The following is a 21,104-nucleotide window of genomic DNA, read 5'->3' as shown; positions in this document are numbered from 1 at the left end:
GGATTGGTTGATCTTCTGTGAGCGGGTGCATAGTGGGCGTTCAGTAGGGGCCTGGGATTTTAGATGGCTTTGAGAACCATCATGAATGATGAAGTGCAGAAGATGGTTGATAGTTCGATAGAAGCATCCATGCACAATTTTGGTATGAGTCCAGCTTTTTGATTGCAAAATCCATGCGTGAATACTTGGTTGGTTTACCTCATTCCCACTCATTGGTCAAAAATGCTTTTCTCTGTTGCATATGTTGGTTACACTGTATGTTACACACGTCGTGAGTTCGTAATGACTTGTCCTTCTATTCTAACCACTGATCATTCGTGGTCCCCATCATCAATCCTCCTCTTCCTCCCTAGTTCCGAAGGCGTATGCCAACCCACCACCAACCAAATTGGCTCCGCACATTGCCACTGTTGCGCCGCGGGTGATACCTCTAGCGCCGAACTTGGAATATATTCTCTGTTGTGAAGAACGCCATGGTACGTCAGCCCTCGATCCTCAAACAGTTCCAAAAATGGGCTGGCGACGAACCTGCTTTCTCCTCCCGGCCAACAATACGTACAAGCCGCTCCAGGCGGCCGTCATCCCGGCGGCATCCTTCTTGTAGCCGTTGAGGTTGAGGTAGCTGGACAGCAGCAGGACGGGCGGGAAGAGCATGGGCAGCGGCTGGAACGGGCGCATGTGCTGGGCCGTGATGAGCGTTGCGGTGAGCGTCGCCGGGAGAGGGTTGTCTGGTTAATTTCGTGTCAATTCTTCAGCTCGTCCTGATGTATCCATTGGTGTGTGTTGGTTGCAACTGCTTGCACGTTGTTGCTGTGCAACTGTACGTACCTCCCCATGCCCGCAACGTCTGCGCGACGCCGGCCTTGACTTTTTGTTCGGTGGGTTCGCCGGCCATTGGTGCGGATTGCGAAGTTGTGGAGGAGGGCGACTCGGTGGAGGAACGAACGTGGTGGTTTGGAGCGGGGTTAGAGGCAGAGGTGGTGACGAGAGTTGCGCGCGCGCGTCACGAAAAAAGGCGGTTTCGTCATACAGCAGCCGGGGTAAAGCTGTCTGGGATTTGGCGTCAGGCCAGCAATTTGGCGGGCGTTGCCGCGGCCGCAGCGCCGATGCATGAGGGGCGAGAGCGGCCACTTGCAGCAGAGACAGGGCCGATTTGCTCCTTCCTCCCGTCCCGTCCTTCTTTGAAGAGGAAGGTCTAAGCTCTTTTCCGCTTTCCGCCCGCGGCAAGCCCGCGCTCGATCTCGCTGAGGCAAACCCCAAGAAAGCCCGGCCCGCGTCCGCCCCCCCCCGGTCGCCGCCGCCTTTTCGTGGAATCCCCCGGCCTTGGCCGACGCGCCGACGGAGAGAACCTTAGGCAGACCGACGTCGATACCACAGTGGCATCTTGGAAAGATAACAACAACCGGGGGGAGAAAATTACCAACGCAACAACGCCAAACCACCGCACGCGACCCTTTGACCGCTGCATCAACGCACTCAAGGCCGACGCCTGAGAGAGCGGCATTTCGGACTCGGACCGCCCGCCTGCAGCGGACTGCTTTTCCCACTGCCTTGCGCCGGGAAGCTCTCTCAGCGACACACCACATCACCCACACCACCTCGACGCTCTCACAACAACCAACGACCGTCCTCCACCGCACGCAACCGTCTCAGGCCACCGAATCCATCAACACACTCGCATCCGCCACTCCCGTCCACCGCACCCAGTCCCCCGTAAACCAGCAGAGCCCATCTTCTCCATCCCTCCCACCACGAGCCCCAGCAAATCCGCAAACCGCACAACACAAAAAGCAAAAACAAACCAAACCGCCCACACCGCCGAAGAAAGGAAGGAAAGAAAGGAAAGAAACCAGGAAACAAACAAACGAAAACCATGTCAGCCAAAGCCAGCGGCGCGGACGCATCCTCATCCGGAGACGGAACCGGGGCGCGGCACCGGCAGCACCACGACGGGTCGGCGGGGCGCGCGTACACGGCGGAGCAGAAGGCGGCGGTGCTGCGCATCCGCAAGTGCGCGGCCACGGCGTACTACGAGATCCTGGGCTTGGAGGAGCGGCGCGCGGCGTGCTCGGACGCGGAGATCAAGAAGGCGTACCGCAAGCTCAGCCTGCTGACGCATCCGGACAAGAACGGGTACGAGGGCGCGGACGAGGCGTTTAAGTGTAAGTTTTGCGGGAGGGGGGAAGGGGTTTTCTTTTGTTGTTGATGGGGGGGTTTTTTGGAGAGGGAGTAGGGGAGGCATGGTGGGAGGGTGTGCGGGTGGTGGAGGTGGTGGGTGGAGGAGGGGACGAGGGGACGAGGGCTTTTTGGAGAATTGATGGACACAGAAGGCTGACTGTTCATTGCAATTTTTCTAGCGGTGTCGAGGGCGTTCCAGGTCTTGTCGGATCCGGACAAGAAGGCCAAGTTCGACAAGTTTGGCGGCGATCCGGATAACAGGTTTGGCGGTGGCGCATCCGCGGCCGGCGCGTCGCCCTTCAGCGGCTTTGCGAGGTCGCCCGGCGGACCAGGCGGAGGGTTCTACCAGGAGGAGATGTCGCCAGAGGAGCTGTTCAGGCAATTCTTTGGCGGAGGATTTGGAGGAGGAGGACCTTTTGGTGAGTTTTGCCAAACAGAGCTTTCGGAGGCGGAGCATTTGGGTCGACTACAGGAACAACGGCCACGGCTAACTCTCTACCACAGGCGGCGGTATGGGTTTCGACACGGGCCCTGGCTTCGTCTTCAACCTCGGCGGAGGCCCCGGCATCCGCGTGCACCAGTTCGGTGGTGCGAGACCACGCAGACGGCCGACGGCGGCCGAACAAGCCGCCCAGGCGCCCAGCATCAGCAGCGCCCTCTCGTCGCTACTGCCGTTGCTGTTCCTGTTCATCTTGCCGCTGCTGTCATCCATCTTCTCCGGCTCGAGCTCAACGGCCACGGGGCCCTCGCTGCGCTTCGACGGCGCAGCTCCACCGCACACGCTGCAGCGCACGTCGGCACGCCTGAACATCCCCTACTGGGTCAACCCGGCCGACGTGGACGACTTGAGCGGGCGTAAGCTAAAGGAGCTGGACCGCACGGCCGAGGTGCGGTACATGAGCCATCTGAACGTCGAGTGCGACATTGAGCAGCAGCGCCAGGCGCGGCTGATGCAAGACGCGCAGGGATGGTTCTTCGTCGACGAGACGAAGATGAAGGAAGCGAGGAAGATGCCGAAGCCGAGCTGTACCAGGCTCAGGGAGTTGGGGTATGGACGGTGAAGTTGATGAGGAAGAGGGAGAGGGGTGGAAGAAGAGAAGGTAAAAGAGAACAAAACGTTAATAATAAAGTGAACATGAGGTTGGGGTGAGAAGACAAGCATGATATGGCATTTTCTTTACCCCTCGTATTCTTTTTCCCTATTCTGTACTCCTTGGTTGGTTGAGAGAGAGTGAGAGGGTACGGGTCGGTCTGTCGGTTTTTTTCCTTCCTCCTTGTTTACGTCACCTTTGAGGAGTGTTCATTATGAAGATATCGCTGGTATTGCGAATGCTGCATCCCGTTTTCTTTTCTGCGCTGTTCTCTCTTGGTTAGCAGTGGTGTGCACAATGGCGCGTGGATCATTAAGGCGGATTGCGTGCGTCCGGTTTCCTTCTTATCTTTTCTGTCAATCTTGTGGTGCGAGTGTGTTGGGCTTGTGCGCGAGTGAGTGAGTCTGTGTGTGGCGGTGTCGATTTTGAGTCTTTCTCTCCTCCTCGACCACAATTTGGCTGTTTCAGCGTATCTTGTCTTTCCAGTTCTATATCTTTTCATTCCTCGGCGAAATGAAGCAAGTGGGGAGAGGCAGGGCTGTCACAAAAACAAAAAACAAAAACAGGAGGGGGGGAGGGCGTAAGTTGACCTGGTGTGATTCAATGGAAAAGCGGGAAAGGGAGATGAGTAGAGAGGGAAGCATGTTCAAGCTTTAAAACCATAGCAGTAAGGGCGGATTGGGCCATTGTGATTTTTATATTTTTTTGAAGGGCAAGGTAATCAAGTGTACAGATTTTTTAGTTCCAGCAAAATGGGCTTATTCAACGTGTATGACTTTTGCTTTTACGTTTCTGGTTGAACACATGGTCGCGACCTTCCGGATGTCCTTGTTCGTGTTCTCTTCCCGTGTTTAGAATTGTTACAGATTTAGTGGTGCAGGTCATGACGCATGTGGTGTTTACTCAGGTCATGACTCCATGAGCTGAACAGAAGCACAGGCCGTTCAAGCAGCCGCCTGCACGCTACGCCAGTAGCCCAATATCATCCTTATTTAAGCACTTCCTTTGACATGCGTCCAAGTTGTCTCATAGAGCAATTCGGCGCCACTTTCTGGAAGACAGAGTCATTCTGACTGAGCGACTCTATTTATGAGTCGGATGCACTGAGTGCTCGCTGAATAGACAATGGTCATGGTCCGATGATGATCTCCATCATAGGGAGAATAGGGCGCCGAACTTCATAAGGATTTAATGACGACAGACAATATTCATTGCAGATCTTGGGCAGCCCAAAGAATCTGATCATGAGGACAAACTCTTTGAGGTGAAGCCTGGTTGGAGACGAGCAAGCGGAGAAGGCATTAAAGTATTTTGCCGTTGTATTTGAAAAGTCGTATGAGGCACAGATGATGTCCTGACAAATGAGTTGCTTCGGCTGCTGCTGGACTAACGGAAGATTGAGGAAGCGAAGAGATTATGAAGAGAATATTGAAAAGTGAAGATTTGGTGAGGTAGGACGACATTATTGGTTCAGAGAGTGTTCATGCACCTAAGAAATATCTCCGAGCTCTTCAAAAAAGGTCGAGAGGATGTATGCGAATTTCCTGAGATTCTACTCTCGTTGCAGTGAGAGGTTCAAGAAGAGGTGAAGTAAAGACAGTTGAAACACAGGTGATGAGATCGACTCGTCGTAGCTTTTACATACTCGTCGACTCGTATGAGCAGCAAGCTGTGGATATGACTTGATTTCGCTCAGTCTATTATGGAATACCACGCTATGATAAAAAAACAACAAGAGAGAAGTAAATTATAGCACGCTCAGTCTCCGCTCAGAGCTCCCCCTCCCGCTCAAGCCGAAAACACCTTCCTCAGCGTATTCTCAAACGGCGTCGGCACGCTCGGGAAGTACTCCAACTCCCTCCTACCCTCCATCTCCTCCGAAGCAGCCCCGTCCGCGTCAGGATGACCAGCTCGGTCCTTCTCCTTCCGTTCCTGCAAATCACCCACTTCCTTCCTGACGATCTCCGCCCTCTCCTTCTCCTTCCTCTCCGCCTCCTCCGCCGCCGCCTCGACCGCCTTCTTGCACCGCCACCGCAACGCGACGAACGCGCACGGCGCCATGACGGCGACCCACGCAAACATGATGGGCAGCGCGCGATACAACCTGTTGACCGCGCCACCGGACCAGATGGTCATGAGCACCAGCCACGTCTCGTGGGCGGGCAGGGCGTACGCCCAGCGGTAGAAAGCCGGGGCGAGCTCGAACGGGGCGATGGTGCTGGTGACGTTGGCGATGACCCACGACAGCACGAAGAAGGGCACGAAGCTGAGGGGGATGAAGGTGGTGGCGACGTCGAAGACGAGGAACTGCACGTGCTGGTACAGCCACAGGCACATCCACACGAGCGCGAACACGGACCCGGGTTGCTCCCGCGACTCCCGGAAGGCCCAGAAGTACGCCGACTGGCACAGCGCGCCGACGAGCGTGTAGACGAGCGACAGCGCGGCGCGCACGAGCAGGTTCTGCGCGAAGGGGAGGTGCGAGTAGAGCTGGAGGGACGACGCGACGCCGTTGACGGCCATGAGGAAGAAGAATTGCATGATGATGCCCATGACCATGGGGATCGTGTTGTACACGGTCTTGGCGGCCTGCGGGGAGGGCTTGATGTTGATGGAGGAGGCTTGGATCGGGTTGAGGTAGGCCGCGACGGCGGCCGGGTCGGTCTGGGCGAGGGAGCTGAGCGCGGCGGTGCCGTTGAGGCGCGTGTAGACGGCGCGGGAGACGGAGATGAGGGTCTCCATGTTGCCCTTGATGGAGCCCGCAGCGACGGTGGCGTAGCGGATCTCGTTCCAGACGTAGGTCACGGCGGCGGAGGAGTTGTAGGTCGATGCGTCGTCGCCGCCGGCGAGGGCCGCAGACAGGCGGGTCGAGGCGCCGGCGTGAGTGTAGACGGCTGCCCAGTAGTCGCCGCGCCGCACCGCCTCGACTACATCAGACACTTCGGCGTAGCCGTCTTCGGTGCTCTTGAACTCGAGGCCGGGAAAAGAGGGCGCGGCGAGGTTCTCATAGGCGCCACGGAGGCTTTGGCCGATGATGCCGCCATCGTAGTCGACAGCGAGAACCTTGAGGTTGTGGATGCGGGTGCCTTGGCGGTAGATGGAGCCGAAGAGGTAGCAGAGGGTGGTGAGGAAGAGTAGCTGGATTAGGACGAAGGAGGCGCCAACGGCAATGCCGAACTGTTTCTTGCGGCCACGCCAGAACTCTTTCTGATCGACCATGGTTGGTGCGTTGGATGAGGTTGACGTCTTGCTGGATCGGACTTCGGAAGCCATGGTGAGGGAGATGTAGGAAATAAAGGTTTGGGATCAAAGGCCAGAGAGGTGTGGTGATGTCTCAAGCTGTTCGTTTCCGCTCGTGGCGTGCATCACTGCTGCCTTTTGTTTAAGTCTAGGTAGCTGCCTGGTTCGGAACCACTGGGCTGAGGGCACACCGAGCCCCAGGCCCCAGGACATTCATCCCTTGCTAAAAACGCCTTCTATCATCTTGCCAAGATAGACAACTCACATCATCATGCTCCGCATGTTTGCATGACAGCCTCGCCGCTTGCAGGAGCTATGATCTTATTTGGTCAGGAGGAGCGGGGTATCGCCGGATACTGCCGGTGGTGGGCAGGCGGTTGCTCCCGGAACAAAGGGAATTTAGCGGCTGTGTCGAATCCAGCCATCAATCAGTGTGAGGCTGAACCGGTCGGCCGAAGCTTGATGCAAATAGCCCTGTCGATCATGAGTTTTACTTTGTAGCTTTGTCTGGAATTTGATATCGGCGTGCGGCGCTGTGGTGATGCCGGCGGATGCTGGCTGCACACTCACCCGGCCAACGATGAAATGGACGTCTAGAGTCTGCCACTGGAAACTAAAAATGCCGTAATCCTAGATTCGGATTAGGAAGCTTAACATTAATGTAGGTCAAACCTCTAACGAGAGCCCCACCTCGCTTCAGCCATACCTGGAAGCCTAAACCCACCACCACCTACACACTCCTCACGCAGCCCTGCTCCCCCTCCGTCCCCTATCCAACGCCTGCCACTTCCCAATCACCTCCTCCGCAAACTCATGCACACTCCCGCCCATCTCCTCCCTCAGCCTCGACATCTCCCAGCACCCCTGCAGCACCCTCCTCTCCACAATCCACCTAACGCTCTCATGCCCCCCAGCCTTCCCACACGCGCTCCTGACCTTCCTCTTGACATCCTCGCTCCCAACATCCTCAGGCAACTGCAAAACCCGTCCCCCACTCGCCTTCTTCCTCTCCACCTCCCCCAGCCAGCCCGCGATCTGCCTCTCCACCCCCTTGGCCGCATACCCGACCGGCCCCACGACCGCCGCCCCAACCTTGAACGGCGCGCCCCCCAGCGCCTGCGCGAATCCCTTCGCCACACCAACGCACCTATCTCTCTTCCTCGCCTCGGCCTCCGGCCCATCCCCCCTCCCCCGGCCCCGACCACCACCAGCAGAAGCATCCCTCCACCCCCAAACCGGCAAAACGACGAACCCCGCCGCCGCGTCCGCGAGCCCGCACGCAAACTCGCGCCCCCCGACGCGCAGCCCGGACGCGACGCCGTCGATGCGCGGGCGCGGGCCCCGCACGCTCGGGTCGCGCAGCAGCACCGACGGCGCGTTGTGCATGCCGTTGGCGACGTTGTACAGCAGCGCAGCGGGCCCGCGCACGAGGGTGATTTGGGCGAGGCGGGAGGAGAGGGTGGCGAGGGCGGTGGGGAGGGGGTTGGAAGAGGGTTTCTTTTGTTGTTGGGTATGGGTGGGGGGTTTGAGGGGGTGGTGGTGGTGGTGGGTGTTTGTGGGGTTGTGGGAGAGGGAGGTGGAGAGCTGGAGGGCGGAGGGGGAGGGGTTGGTGGTGGAGGCGGTGGAGGCGGTGGTGGTGATGGTGGGGGCGGTTGATGCGGAGGGGGAGGGTGTGCCGTTGGAAGATGGGGGGCGGTGGTGGGTGGTTGGGTAGGGAGAGCGGGAGAGGTCGTGTTTGAAGTCGCTGAGGATGACTTGGTAGCCGCGGGCCCAGGTGACGAGCGTGCCGACGAGGGCGGCGAGGGGGTCGGGTGGGCCTTCTTCGACGTACCAGCGCTTGTGCTCGCAGCTAATGGGGTGAATGCTTGTTAGAAACGATACGTCGTTCCTGACATTGGTTGGGGGGGCTTACAGCTTCAGGTCGTGCGGGTCGATGAGGCCTTTGCCCACGAGAATGGTTGTGGCTGCGGCGCTCAGCTGGATTCCTGTCGACCGGACCTTCCATACCGCGACTCTGTCCGGACATATTGCGCAAGCCATGCCCCGCATCTGAGGCATGGAATGGAATGTCTCTGCTGCCTTCTCGGCGCCTCTCTCTCCGCGTATCTTGTCTGCTAATTCTTTTGCCCGGACCTGCATCTCGGGCTTCAACGCTTCGGTGATGTTATGCGCGAGCTTGTCAGCCGTGAGTTTCTTGAAATGAACTGCCTCGGGGCCTGCGCCCGCACGGTACACCATGCTCGCCCACCATGGCTGGTCGCCGAAGAAGGGGACGATGACGGTCGGCTTGCCGAGCGCGATCCCGATGGCCGTCGTGCCAGCACCACCGTGGTGGACAACGGCGGACACGCGCGGGAAGAGCCAGTCGTGAGGCACGTTCCCGAGAAGGAAAACGTTGTCGGGTACGTCGGAGCCGCCCATCTTGCCCCAGCCTCGGGAGACGAGCGCTCGCACTGCATTGCATGAGTTTCTGAGGGAATCAAAATTGGTGCGGCCAACTTACCACCTGACTTTTTCACCGCTTCGAGGACCATCTCTGTGAGTCGTTGCGGGTCGTCGACAACGATTGAACCAAAACCAATGTACACGGGCGGTGGACCCGCATCGAGGAATGCTTGAAGCTCGGGTGGTGGCGTGTAGGACGATGCCAGGGACAGGAAAAAGAAGCCACTGATGCTGATGTGTGGCCCCCAATCCGCTGGCTTCGGGATCAAGGCTTCACTCCAGCAATAGGTATGTGGTACTTCATGGCGGGTGAAAAGTTGATGGCCCCAGATGGGACTCAGAGGGTCAAGATCCAGGGTTCGTACGCGGAAGCGGTTGATGAGATCGCTAAGACCCTCCCAGGTCAGAAGATCCATTTCGTAGTAGGACGTCCAATTGGCCACCTTGTTGCTGGATTTGCTCGATTGGACGTTGGCTAGCGGGTGCGGGAAGGCTGTGGTTGGGGACCAGGGCATTGTAAACATTATATGGAGCGGGACCGAGAGTTTCTCGGCAATGTGAATATGGGCGTAGCTTGGAGGATTGGCGATGATGGCATCGGCGACAAATGGAATGTCGTCGTCGTTGGAATCCTCTATTCCGTCTCCGGCCTCGGTGCATCCTCGCCATGCCCCGTACAGCATCTCTGCAATCTCTCTTCTCCTCATTCGCACGTCTCCGGCTTTCACTGACGCCATTGACGGCAGGATGGATGGATTTCGGACCATGTAGGCCATCAGTTTCTCCGGGTCTCCACCCATGGAGTAGAACTCGACGCCATTCTCCTCGACGAATCCTTTGAAGTTTGGATGGGTAACAATTCGAACCCGGTGACAGTATGGCGGGCTTTGGAGGACCTTGGACAGAGCAAGAAAAGGCTGGACATCGCCGCGTGATCCGGTGATGAGGATGGCAATATTCATGCGCGGAACGTGGGCGAAGTCTTGCAATACTTTCTCGCCGTCACAGCGACCTTGGACCCTGTCCTTCTTCCGAGGCGCTTTCCATCTTTTTCTTAACGAGTGGTCGGATCTGAGGGAAAAGGGTAATTTGCCCAGCACTTTGATATTGACTCGGCCGTCATCCTGCAGAACAGTCACAGCGGAAGCGCGACGTGGGTGAACGCCGGGTCTCGACATGATGCAACAAAGGCACAACGGTCGATCGGGTGCGGCTCACCAGTGGTCCAAGTAGTGAAAGGCAGCTTGACGGCGGCGCTTTATCAGTCAGCAGCTGGGAAAGTGACGGGAGGGCTAGCGTGCGGTCTAGGAGAATCAGCAGCCGCAGCTGTCCGTCGCAACATTGACCAGGTTGGGTAAAGCTTGGCGAAACGAGCGTCCAACTTGTCCGATTGGCATGGACGTGCACAGATCCAGTGGAAGAGGTCATCGGATGCGAGCGGAGTCAAGATTGAAGAAATAGATCGCTGGCTATTGACTCGGGGGCCGCCCTCGCTGAAGCTGGATCGATGTCCACGCCCGTCGTCCTCTCATTTCTCAATCACTGCAAGAAACATGTCTTCGACCCCGCCAGGCAAAGATGCCCCCGAAAATGTCATCAACCAGCTGCCAACCGCAGACTACCGGCAAACCACGGACAATGCCCTCGGCAGGCTGCGGACCGGGTCCGTGTCGGTGGCCAAGGAACTGCTGCAGTACAACCCCCAGCTGGGAATGTGGGCAGCCACGGGGACTGCCATAGCCCACGCACCCAACATCACCGACCTGCAGCAGGACGACGTCGAGTTCGACGCCCACGGCCACAGCGCACGTGAAGCCGACACGGCTACTTTGCGAGCGTTTCCCACGACCATTTCAACCGAGGCACAACAAGCGACAGCCGAGCCGAAAGCACCATGGACAGTGGTCATCAAACGTGGACTCGTCGCAGCGGCCAAATTCATCCTCACTCCGACCGGCTTCCTCGTCACCATATACGGGCTGAACGTGGTGGCATGGGGCGCAATGCTGTTCTTTCTGATCTTGAAGGCGGCGCCTGCCATGAACCATCCCGACGACGGCGATGCAGACTCGTCTCCGCGCAAGATTTGGATTGAGATCGACTCACAGATCCTGAACGCCCTCTTCTGCCTCACCGCCTGGGGGCTTGCGCCGTGGAGGTTCCGGGACCTGTGCTTCATTGCAGCCTTCCGCTTCGGCGTCGGGCCAGAAGGCGGGCGAGCTGGGCTCCGCAGGCTGGCTCAACAGAACGCGAGCTGGTTCCGACTTCGTCAGGAGGACGAGGATGCAGCCAGTGCTGCGCGAGCCACTACCTCGGGCGCGCGTGCGCCGGCGACGAAGTATTGGAAATTGGATTTTGTCGTCTGCATGTACGTGCTCAACACGCTATTCCAGGTTGGCATGGCCTTCATGATGTGGAACTACAACCGCATCGACCGCCCGACCTGGGGCGCCGGCCTGTTCATCGGGTTGGGCTGTGGCGTCAGCTTGTTTGCCGGCCTCATGTGCTGGTGGGAAGGGCGCAAGGTCAAGCTGATCGAGGGGCCGAAGCTTGTCGCGAAGGAAGTGTCGTAGTCGGTAGACAGCCAGATAAATGCAGTGTTCGGAGCGAGAGAAGCGGGTGCTGGCCGGCCGCTCGCTCGGACTCCCTTTTCGGTCGGTCCGAGCGCGGGGGACCCTGGCGTAGCCTCCGACGCCAGAGCAGCTGGTGCCCCTCAACTGCTCCTCCACACCGCTCGCAGCTCTCTCACATTTCTCGCCAACGATCTTCCTCCCTCCAACATGGCCGATTCCCAAGTCTACAGAGCGAGCACCACCGCTCCGGTGAACATCGCCGTCATCAAGTCCGCCTCACGCCCCGCTGCTCTGCGCCATTGACTAAACCCCCGCCTGCAAACCATAGGTACTGGGGCAAGCGCGATCCCAAGCTCAACCTGCCCACGAACTCGTCGCTGTCCGTCACCCTCGCCCAATCCGACCTGCGCACCCACACCACCGCCTCCTGCTCTGCCTCCTACTCCACCGCCGACTCGCTCCTCCTCAATGGCCAGGACCAAGACGTGTCGGGCGCCCGCACCCAGGCCTGCTTCCGCGAGCTGAGGGCGCTGCGCGCCGCCGTCGAGGCCGCCGACCCCAGCCTGCCCAAGCTGTCGTCGTACCCGCTGCGCGTCGTCAGCGAGAACAACTTCCCCACCGCCGCCGGCCTGGCCAGCAGCGCCGCCGGCTTCGCCGCCCTGGTGCGCGCCATCGCCGACCTGTACCGGCTGCCCGCCACGCCGACGGAGCTGTCGCGCATCGCCCGCCAGGGCTCGGGCTCGGCGTGCCGCAGCCTGTTCGGCGGCTACGTCGCGTGGGAGCAGGGCGCCGCCGCCGACGGCAGCGACAGCCTCGCGTACGAGGTCGCCCCCGCCCGCCACTGGCCCGACATGCGCGCCGTCATCCTCGTCGTCAGCGCCGCCAAGAAGGGCGTCAGCAGCACCACCGGCATGCAGACGACCGTCGCCACGAGCAGCCTGTTCCCCGCCCGCGCCAACGAGACGGTCCCGCTGCGCATGAAGCAGATGGAGGAGGCGGTCCAGAAGCGCGACTTCGAGGCCTTCGCCAAGGTCACGATGAAGGACAGCAACAGCTTCCACGCTACCTGCCTCGATACCGAGCCCCCGATCTTCTACATGAACGATGTGTCTCGCGCGGCGATCAAGGCGGTGGAGTATATCAACGAGGCTGCGGGCAAGACGATTGCGGCGTACACGTTCGATGCCGGACCGAATGCGGTAATCTACTACTTGCAGGAGCACGAGAAGGAGGTTGCTGGTCTGTTCAAGGCTCTTCTCGGGGAGAAGGAGGGCTGGGAGGGCAAGAGGGGCACGGCCGTTCAGGCGAACGCCGAGGCGCAGTCCAAGGTCGACGAGAAGACCGCGGCTCAGCTCAAGGAGGGCGTCAGCAGAGTCATCCTGACTGGCGTTGGCGAGGGTCCGATCAGCGTGACGGAGCACCTTGTTGATGAGAAGGGCCAGGCTATCAAGGCATAAATGATGGACGAGATTCCCCTTTCTTCTATGAACAGTTTAATGCATATGTAAAGATCAAATGAAGCACGATCAGAAACTCAATCGGTAGATGCTAGAGCGTTGTAGTGACTTCTATTGTACGATATCTTACTTTAAGTGAGCAGAAACGATGCGGTGCTCACCACTGTGGCTGTGTGATTTGATATTCGGAAATCTCTTTTCATTCTTGCCCATTCTTTAAACCTATTAGCCGCTCCTTAGAAGACGCAAGACGTCTGACACCAAGTAAAGGCTACCAGCAACGACAAGAGGGGTCTCGTGACCTTCAGTGGATGCTATTTGGGTGGCTTTCTTCAAAGCAGCTAGGACATCTGGTCCACATTCGGCTGTTTCACCCAGCGTTGCGGTGCTTTTCGCGGCTGCGATTACTTCTCTTGCGGGTGTCGCCTTCACCCAGGGCATTCCATCAACCGGGCCGAACTCTGCCGCCACGACGGAATCGCCATTTCTTAGAAGCGGCTTAAGCATCTCAGTCATGGCCTTGCCGTGGCTAATTGATAACACCCAAACCACACTGCCCTTGGTCTTCTTGCGTAATGACTCTACAAAACGGCCAAGGGCTTCAGCCGAATCAGCATTGTGTGCACCATCCAACACGGCTGGGCTCTTGCGCCCCGTAACACGCCCGAGATCCAAAGTCTGCAGACGTCCGGGCAACTTGATGTCTGTCAGACCGTTGAAAAGGCTCAACTCATCGGCAGGCTTCCGGCCAAGGGCCTCCAGAGCCAACAAAGTGGCCTTATGAGCACACGCTGTGTTGAGGACCTCATGAGGCTGGAGGTCTTTGGTTTTTAGGAAGTTCTTGTACTCTGTATTTGATTCCGGCGCGTCCGGCAGGCCATCAACCATGAAAACCGGGCCTGCGGATATCTCTTTGGCGCGCTTTTGGATCACGTCGATGACCGATGGCCTGTTGGTAGCTTCAACAACACACGGGACGCCTGGCTTCAGGATACCGGCCTTCTCGAACGCGATCTTTTCGATGGTGTCGCCCAGAAATGCCTGATGATCGATGCCAATCTTGCAGATGACGGTCACCAAGGGGTGTTGCAGGATGTTGGTGGCATCCAGGCGACCACCCATGCCGGTCTCAATGACGCCAATCTCAATCTTCGCGCGGGTGAAGAGCTCGAAGGCGGTGGCAGTCAGCAGCTCAAACTCTGTGGCATTGATGCCCTCGCTCTCGTTGCGACCCGCGACCAGGTGCTCGGCCTCGCGGAAGACGGACTCGGCGACCGGCACCTCGTTGATGCTGATGCAATCCCAGCGGTCGATCAGGTGCGGCGAGGTGAAGCGGCCGTGCGAGATGCCAGCCCTGTGCAGCATGGCGGAGGCTGTCGCGCAGATGGAGCCTTTGCCGTTGGTGCCGGCAACGTGGATGGCGCGCCATGGTAGTGGCGTCTGCCGGAGCAGCTGACCGACACGGGCCAGGCCGAGCTCGATCATGGCGGCGACGGTGGTGACGTTGGAGATGACAGGCGTCAGCCAGGCAAACGTTGCGCGAGGCGGACCTGCAGCGACGTTGTACGCGAGACGCAGGGGCCGCTGATTGGCTGCGGCGGGGTTGCTGGGGGCAGGTCCGCCTCACCCGGCTAGGTAGCCAGCGGTTGGCGGCGCGACCCCAGATCTCTGCGGCTGCATGCTCTCTTCGCTGCCTCAGCCAACACTCCACATCCCATCCTCCACGCTCATCCGCGCACATCCAACCAGGCCCCTTCATCGCCCGTCGCTCATTACGTCCAGTCGCGCATCTTCTCCGAGCCATCTCCGCATCATGGGTCTCCCGTACGTCTCCTCACACCACCACTGTTTATGCGCGACGAACGCGCGCGTATCTTTCAGCCTCACAGGCGTGCCGCCTCCAGCATCGCTAACGCACCCTGCAGTATCTGGCGCGCGCCGTCCCCTGCCGACCACCGCGCCCAGGCAGTCAAGAACGACGCGTCTGCCGCGACACGCTCCCCAATACGCCGCTCCTCTCCAGCCTCGTCGCGTCCGGGGCGCATACCAGCGCGCAGCGATGCAAACGGCCCCTCTCGTCGTTACATTAGCGTGGCGGAGCTTATCACGCGTCGCGCAAATGGGCGCGAGGCCGAGCGACGCACCCAGGAGCGCCGCACCGCGGACCTGAGCAGCATGGCCGACGACTGGCTCTCCGACCTTGACCGGCTAGCATCCATCGCCTCCGAATCGCGCGAGCAGGCCAGCAGCCCTGAAGACCGCGTTCACTTGTATATCAGCACCGACGGTCCCAGTATCCGCGCCAGCCGCCACGGCCCCAGCCACCCCGAGAACGACCCCTTGTCACGCTCCCGTTCCGACGCCCACGAACGAGAGTCGAGTAGCGATCCGGATCGCCCTCTCCCCCGAGAGCTTTGGGAGCGTCCGCGCTCTGCGCCGCGCGGCACGGACGTGATCTCCAGGCTGTCAGGCAGGCGACGCCGCGTGTGGCCGCCCCGGGCTCAAGAGCCGCTTGGAGAACTGCCAAGACACACATATCGTCGCGCACCGAGCAACTGGCCTTTCGCGAGCGAGTCTGTGGACGGCAACGAGGAATCCGCGCCAACGGACGCCGGCCGCGACATGGCGGATGCCACGCGCGATTTGCCTCCGCTCAGACGCATGGGAAGGAGGCAAGTCACGAATGGCCTTCTGCCGGCCAGCTATCTGCGCCAGTCTTGGAGCCCGCCTGGTACCTTAGATGGACTCGGAGATCGTGAGCGCAGCCTGAGTCCTCCCGCTGATCCCTGGGAGACGATGCTTACTACCATCACGCCAGACGCACAGCTTCCTAGCAGAGACTCATCCTTCACCTCCGCAGCCGCTTCCGCTTCCTTCTCCGCCTCGAATAACTCCCAAGACGGATCTGAATCGGCGCGAGGAGCCTCGGTGGACTCTCCGAACACCCAACTTACCGTCCCATCTCGCCGGCCGAGCCAAGACGAGTCATCCGCTCTCCCGCAGCGTGGCTGCGAGACCGACGACGACATGTCTGGAAACGATACAGAGGGCGAGGAGAGACTGGGCCCCCGTGGCTCGGCGTCACGCTCTCGTCGAGACAGATCGTGGGGATTCTACGACCGCCCCCGTTCCCGCCAAGACGGCCCGCCAACGCGCAACCCGGCGGCCTACCCGCCTTCCGTTCGGTCGCGCTCCCACGACGCGACGACGCTGGTGCAGAACTACTTCACATTCGCCGAGCGTGCGTCGTCCTCTGGCAGCACCAGCCCTCCCGCTCCTTCCCGTTCGCCCCCGCCGCGTTCGTCCCAGTTCACGAGCTACATCCTCCCCCGCCTCCCGGGCCTGTACCGCGAGAACAGCAGCGGCGGCGTCGTCGAGAGAAGTTTCGAAAACAGGCGCGACAGCGGCGTCGGCAGCGACGCGGCGAACACGAGCACCAGCGGCGGCGGTAGCGGCGGCAGCGGCGGCAGCAGCAGCGACAACCGGATGAGCAGCAGCACCCCGGCCCTTCCGGACTTCGCGGACATCCTGGACAGAGTCGCGGAGAGGCACCCGCAGATGGACCCGGAGCTGGAGTCGATGCGCGACATCCTGGGACGGCTGGCGCGACGTGACGACGTGCCTGAGGAGTTCTGGACCGGTGCCGGACTGGTGCCTCCCATGCTCGAGGGCGCGCCCAGGAGGGACCAGCGTGAAGGCGCGTGGGATGAGGCCTAAGAAAGGGCGGATGTGGTGATGTTGCTTTCGGTGCGCAAACTTATTGCGCTTTCGTTGCGCGATACGGGGGTTGTATGTTTTTTTGTTCTTTCTTATCTTGCTCCTGCGAGCCGCGTTTACGATGGTGTTTTGCTAGCTCTTTGTTGTGCTGTATTAGGCATGGTTTTTTTTTTCAGAATCTTTTAGGAAAGGGTATACTCAGAAGGAGCGGAGCGGGTTCTGGCGTTTTATTGGGAGGTGGAGTGAAATTGGGAGGGAAGTTTTACGGCTTCGGGGTCTGGGCCATCAATGCGATTAAAGCAAGGGAAAGAGAAAGAACCACAAAAAGTCGAAAGGAATGTCTTGAGCAAGGGGCAAAACATTTATACCCGGCTTTTCTAGGGGAGAGAGAAGCAAAAGTCGAAATCGGGCAGCTAGCGAGCCTGTGGTCTGGTGATATTAAATTGATACAAGACTTTTTTTTTTTGGCTGCCGATGATTGATTGCTACAAGCAAACGAATTTTCGTGGAAACTGGGATGCGTCCCATATGATTTGACGTAAGGTACGGGATGAAAGTGGTAAGAGAGCGGTTATACCGATTCCCTCCAGTCGAGCTACGTTAGATTGCTTGACTGCCAACCGGGGACGCAGTGGACGAGAGGGGCGATGCGGCTGTGCAAGCGGGGCATCTCCACACACGTCATTTTCAGCTTGCTTGAACTACCTATGTGTCCTCAACAAAGTCTCAGAATTAACTAGCCTTTCAGCGGCGATTACGGGGGCTGGACAATTGAGTGAAGCGATGACCCACCTGACGTCTGAGCATGTGGGGCAGTGGCGGCGGCTCTGGTCTTTCTCGGGGCGGATCCCCCGCAAAAATAAAAAGCGAGCCGCAAAAAGTTGCATGCATGCCGAGCCAGGAACATACATCGTGGGGCGGTGTTGGCGTCGGGTCGGCAAGACGCGCGTGTGGCGTCATCAATGCAGGACTGGGGAGACGCATAACATCAATAATGACTTACTTTTCAGCTCACCGAGTCCCAGCTGTGCGGGAATGGTAGAGCAAACGCGTCGCAGCGGACCGAGAAGGACTAGAATGCGGCAGTGCGCGATGGGGATTGATGATTTGCACAAGTGATCGAAGCTGCGATCCCGGGCGTGGTGGGGGGCCCACATCCGAAAGGGCCAGAAGGTGGCAGAAGGAAATTCACGTCGGAGATGATGATGTCGCACAAGGGCCGCGGACCAGTGGCCGGGCAAATACGTGATCTCGATGTCAGATTCAGCATTTGCGCCAGCTTCCTCCATTGCCGATTGGACTGCGCGGGGAAGAGAGGAGGCCATAGCTCCTCGCAGCTGGCTTTCTGCGTCACCAGCCACAGGCCGTGCGCCAAGCCGTCATGACGTCGATCCGACATAATGCCCTATGGCGCAGCTTTTCTCTGCTTCCACGTCATGGCATTGGCGACGCTGGAGGGGCGAGGGACGGCGGACGGCGTAGGCAGCTGTGGGAGCCAAAGGCTGCAACTGCTGCAGGCCGAGGGTGGGCGTGGATGAGGACGGCAGACGGCAGCGGTGGTGCTTCTTTCTATTTACTGGGTGGACTGGCGTTCTGGCCCTTAGTGTGGCGCCTCTGGCCTGCCTTGTTCCTCCGGGAACCGCTCCGCTTCGCTCTTGCTCCTTGGAAAACCGAAGGGCGTCCCAAAGCGTGCAGGGTTTCGTCATCATCACAGCAGCCGCGCGCCTCTTCTTAAAGAGAGAGAGCCTCGTCTCTTGTCACACTTCCACCTACCACACAACCCCATCCCTTCCTCACGACTTACTCATCTCAACAACTCCCAATCGACACAACTCCTCGACACCGCAACAATGGCCACTCTTCACTGTACGTGTCCCTCGCCCGCAGTCGCCTCCCTCCCTTGTACCCCGTCACTGACCAAACCCTCCAGACCTCCCTCCCGTCAAGCCCTCGGCCATTGCCCTCGGCACGGCCTACACGCACGCCGTCTCGCTGGCCGTCCTGGGCCCCGTCTTCGGCGATACGTACAGGCAAGTGCAGGCCGCCAACTCCAAGGAGGAGTTCTTCAAGTCCAAGGAGGCGGCGACTGCGGCGGCCAGCTACGGCTCGAGCCTACTGGGCAGCGCCGTGCAGGCGTACGGCGTCGGCGCCCTGATCAACGCCACCGGCACCCTCAGCTACAAGGGCGCCGCCTACCTCGGCGGTCTCATCTTCTTCGCCAGCTCTGCGCCTTCGGTGAGTCTTGATCCAACGATGCATCCACCACGCTGGGGATGGTCGGCTTTTGTTTTCGGGTTGGAATCTGTGCTAATGCTGTGGAATGTAGCTCATCGCCCACGTCATCACCGAGAAGCGTCCTCTTGAGCAGGTTGCCGTCGGCGGCGTCGCTAGGCTTCTGGAGACTGTCGGCCTGGCCTTGACCCTCACTTGGTGGGGCACCCGCACCAACCCCTTCGACTAGAGGGTGAAAGGGGATTTAATGCGCGTTCTTATTTTGGGATGAGACTGCGGAAACGAAGTGATGAGCCTCTTGTTCTTCTTCCCTTTTGATCACGAAGGTCGGGTACGGATGGTGATTAAGATACGAAGCAGCGGATGGATGACACCCCGAGGTGACAATGGCACCCTGCGCTGTATAATCAATTGATGGAATAATCAGTCATGAACCTTGATACTGGTGTGTGATTTGATGTGTGATGTCCATGCTCGGGTTAAGGATGATGTTTTCCACTTTGCCGTTCAGTCGATTGATCTTTTTGCTATATGGTATGCCAATAATTGGAATCATTCTCCCTGTATGCTAACGCATTGGCGGAGACATCCAACCTCGGGGCACAGTGGGCTACGGAAGAAATCGACTTACAACGAACCTTTGTGTGGACAAGTGGTGCAAATGTGCCCACGTAAATATAAGCGGGTCGATTTCTTTTGCCATCCTTCATGGCTTCGATTCGATTCCCAGCCATGTGATGGCCAAATTGGTCCTCACGTTGTAATTCGTTTTTTGCTTCTCGCGCAGTTTTTCGAGCGATGAGCTGCGCAAGGGTTTAACTGGTGATCGTTACTATTCCCTGAGAGGAGGCAAGCACATCCGCTTGCCTGAACAGTTTTTTGCATTTCACAATCGTAAAGAAGAAGATGACTGCTACTCGGACGTTGCACTAGGGAATACTTTTAGAGGCCTTGTTGGGAGTCGTTTGAGAGGGTGTTATTTTCTACCCATAAGCCAACAACGAACCAGACGCTTACACACTCTTTCTTTTCATGGGAATGCTGAACAGCATCGATAATGGGTGATGGTAATGAGGTTCATGTGGAATCGGAGAACATGCAGCTCGAATTCTTATGCTGCGTGTCTTGAAGCTTCGTCGAGACCGATGGAGAGGGTGCTGCTGTTGTGGCTGTAACGTGCAACGGGCTGGCTTCCTGTCTCCACGAAGGAAAAGTATTATGAGACTTTGGTGGCTTTGCCCTTTGGTGAGCCGGCAAGCCTAACATATTCAAACGACGAGCGCGCCCTGTTGACTCCGTTGGCGACATGGTATCCTATTTTGGGTGCATCTGCTTGCAGGATGTCCCGTGCGATCGTGCTGCCGGCCTACGCAGTGGCAGGCGGCCGCCTGGGTTATAAAGGGGTTGTCTTACTTTATTTCCAACAACGCCTTCACACACCTTGCAGGAGCCACACTCTTGGTTCCGTTCAGCCGTGATTGTGAAGACGAAGTTGTGACTCTCGCTGCCGACATAACGAACAGGATCTACCCACAGTTGCCTCCTTCGTCCGGGTTTCTGGTCCAAATCATCAACATCTCCCGCTGAGGCATCATCAGCACCATCTCTAAATGCAGAAACTCAGCATGATTCCACAATGCGTTATGGATGGTCCTTTTACAACTCTAAAACCCCACAACATACGGCCGACCGAAATGGATTTGGGACATTCGTGTCTGAGGGAAGTAAGTGGACGATGGATTGGAACCGGGTCAACTTCCCACAATAAAACTTGTTTGTGGAGGCACAGAATGAATGCGGAGAGGAACGGAACAATTCATATACGGAATCCCTGGCCACCGCGCACGCGTCCGCGGCTGTCGAGAAAAAAAAAATCTCGGCGTGAGCGCCTCCGCTTGCGCGGCGCTGCGAGTTGCCGGTGCACGCGGCTGCCCTGTCCGTTTGCTGTTTGCGATTAAGCGCCGTGAGCGCCGTGTTTGATCAACGTGTAGTGTTCAATGCTGGACAGCTCTTCAGTACATCAACTTGTGTCTTGCCTTAGAACCAGGAATGGAAGGGGGCCTGGAAGTCTCGGGCTACCCAGCGGGGATTTTGGGATTTGTTTTGCGTCGCGCGCGGAAGATATCATCCGATTCGGCGTACGGGCGGACACATGATTACTATTTTGCCCT

At 58.5% G+C, this 21,104-nt stretch overlaps 9 protein-coding genes across 9 annotated transcripts; 5 read left to right on the top strand and 4 right to left on the bottom strand.

The window, feature by feature from the left end:
* Positions 1 to 330: 330 nt before the first annotated feature.
* Positions 331 to 895, bottom strand: BKCO1_6900038 (uncharacterized protein; the record flags this gene model as incomplete). The annotated part of the gene is made up of 3 exons (XM_020278458.1): positions 331 to 456; positions 529 to 728; positions 829 to 895. The coding sequence occupies 3 exons, from the start codon at positions 893 to 895 to the stop codon at positions 331 to 333; spliced, it is 393 nt and encodes a 130-aa protein (XP_020126218.1).
* A 978-nt stretch (positions 896 to 1,873) lies between these two features.
* On the top strand, positions 1,874 to 3,239 carry BKCO1_6900037 (er associated chaperone; the record flags this gene model as incomplete). The annotated part of the gene is made up of 3 exons (XM_020278457.1): positions 1,874 to 2,162; positions 2,358 to 2,597; positions 2,683 to 3,239. 3 exons carry the CDS (start codon positions 1,874 to 1,876, stop codon positions 3,237 to 3,239), a joined length of 1,086 nt encoding a protein of 361 aa, XP_020126223.1.
* A 1,818-nt stretch (positions 3,240 to 5,057) lies between these two features.
* On the bottom strand, positions 5,058 to 6,542 carry BKCO1_6900036 (nitrosoguanidine resistance protein sng1; the record flags this gene model as incomplete). Its single annotated transcript, XM_020278456.1, has 1 exon — positions 5,058 to 6,542. The coding sequence occupies one exon, from the start codon at positions 6,540 to 6,542 to the stop codon at positions 5,058 to 5,060; it is 1,485 nt and encodes a 494-aa protein (XP_020126224.1).
* A 708-nt stretch (positions 6,543 to 7,250) lies between these two features.
* Positions 7,251 to 10,132, bottom strand: BKCO1_6900035 (glycosyltransferase family 1 protein; the record flags this gene model as incomplete). Its single annotated transcript, XM_020278455.1, has 3 exons — positions 7,251 to 8,358; positions 8,422 to 8,962; positions 9,013 to 10,132. 3 exons carry the CDS (start codon positions 10,130 to 10,132, stop codon positions 7,251 to 7,253), a joined length of 2,769 nt encoding a protein of 922 aa, XP_020126225.1.
* Positions 10,133 to 10,507: 375 nt separating this feature from the next.
* BKCO1_6900034 (alpha-l-rhamnosidase c protein) lies at positions 10,508 to 11,527 on the top strand (the record flags this gene model as incomplete). Its single annotated transcript, XM_020278454.1, has 1 exon — positions 10,508 to 11,527. The coding sequence occupies one exon, from the start codon at positions 10,508 to 10,510 to the stop codon at positions 11,525 to 11,527; it is 1,020 nt and encodes a 339-aa protein (XP_020126226.1).
* Positions 11,528 to 11,734: 207 nt separating this feature from the next.
* On the top strand, positions 11,735 to 12,984 carry BKCO1_6900033 (diphosphomevalonate decarboxylase; the record flags this gene model as incomplete). Its single annotated transcript, XM_020278453.1, has 2 exons — positions 11,735 to 11,796; positions 11,856 to 12,984. The coding sequence occupies 2 exons, from the start codon at positions 11,735 to 11,737 to the stop codon at positions 12,982 to 12,984; spliced, it is 1,191 nt and encodes a 396-aa protein (XP_020126219.1).
* Positions 12,985 to 13,209: 225 nt separating this feature from the next.
* On the bottom strand, positions 13,210 to 14,469 carry BKCO1_6900032 (dihydrofolate synthetase fol3; the record flags this gene model as incomplete). The annotated part of the gene is made up of 1 exon (XM_020278452.1): positions 13,210 to 14,469. One exon carries the CDS (start codon positions 14,467 to 14,469, stop codon positions 13,210 to 13,212), a length of 1,260 nt encoding a protein of 419 aa, XP_020126220.1.
* Positions 14,470 to 14,797: 328 nt separating this feature from the next.
* BKCO1_6900031 (uncharacterized protein) lies at positions 14,798 to 16,701 on the top strand (the record flags this gene model as incomplete). Its single annotated transcript, XM_020278451.1, has 2 exons — positions 14,798 to 14,808; positions 14,910 to 16,701. 2 exons carry the CDS (start codon positions 14,798 to 14,800, stop codon positions 16,699 to 16,701), a joined length of 1,803 nt encoding a protein of 600 aa, XP_020126221.1.
* A 1,850-nt stretch (positions 16,702 to 18,551) lies between these two features.
* BKCO1_6900030 (uncharacterized protein) lies at positions 18,552 to 19,162 on the top strand (the record flags this gene model as incomplete). The annotated part of the gene is made up of 3 exons (XM_020278450.1): positions 18,552 to 18,567; positions 18,632 to 18,936; positions 19,028 to 19,162. 3 exons carry the CDS (start codon positions 18,552 to 18,554, stop codon positions 19,160 to 19,162), a joined length of 456 nt encoding a protein of 151 aa, XP_020126222.1.
* Positions 19,163 to 21,104: the final 1,942 nt, after the last annotated feature.

Source organism: Diplodia corticola (assembly GCF_001883845.1).
Source record: "Diplodia corticola strain CBS 112549 chromosome Unknown scaffold69, whole genome shotgun sequence".
NCBI lineage: Eukaryota > Fungi > Ascomycota > Dothideomycetes > Botryosphaeriales > Botryosphaeriaceae > Diplodia > Diplodia corticola.
This window is presented reverse-complemented; position numbering and strand designations above follow the sequence as displayed.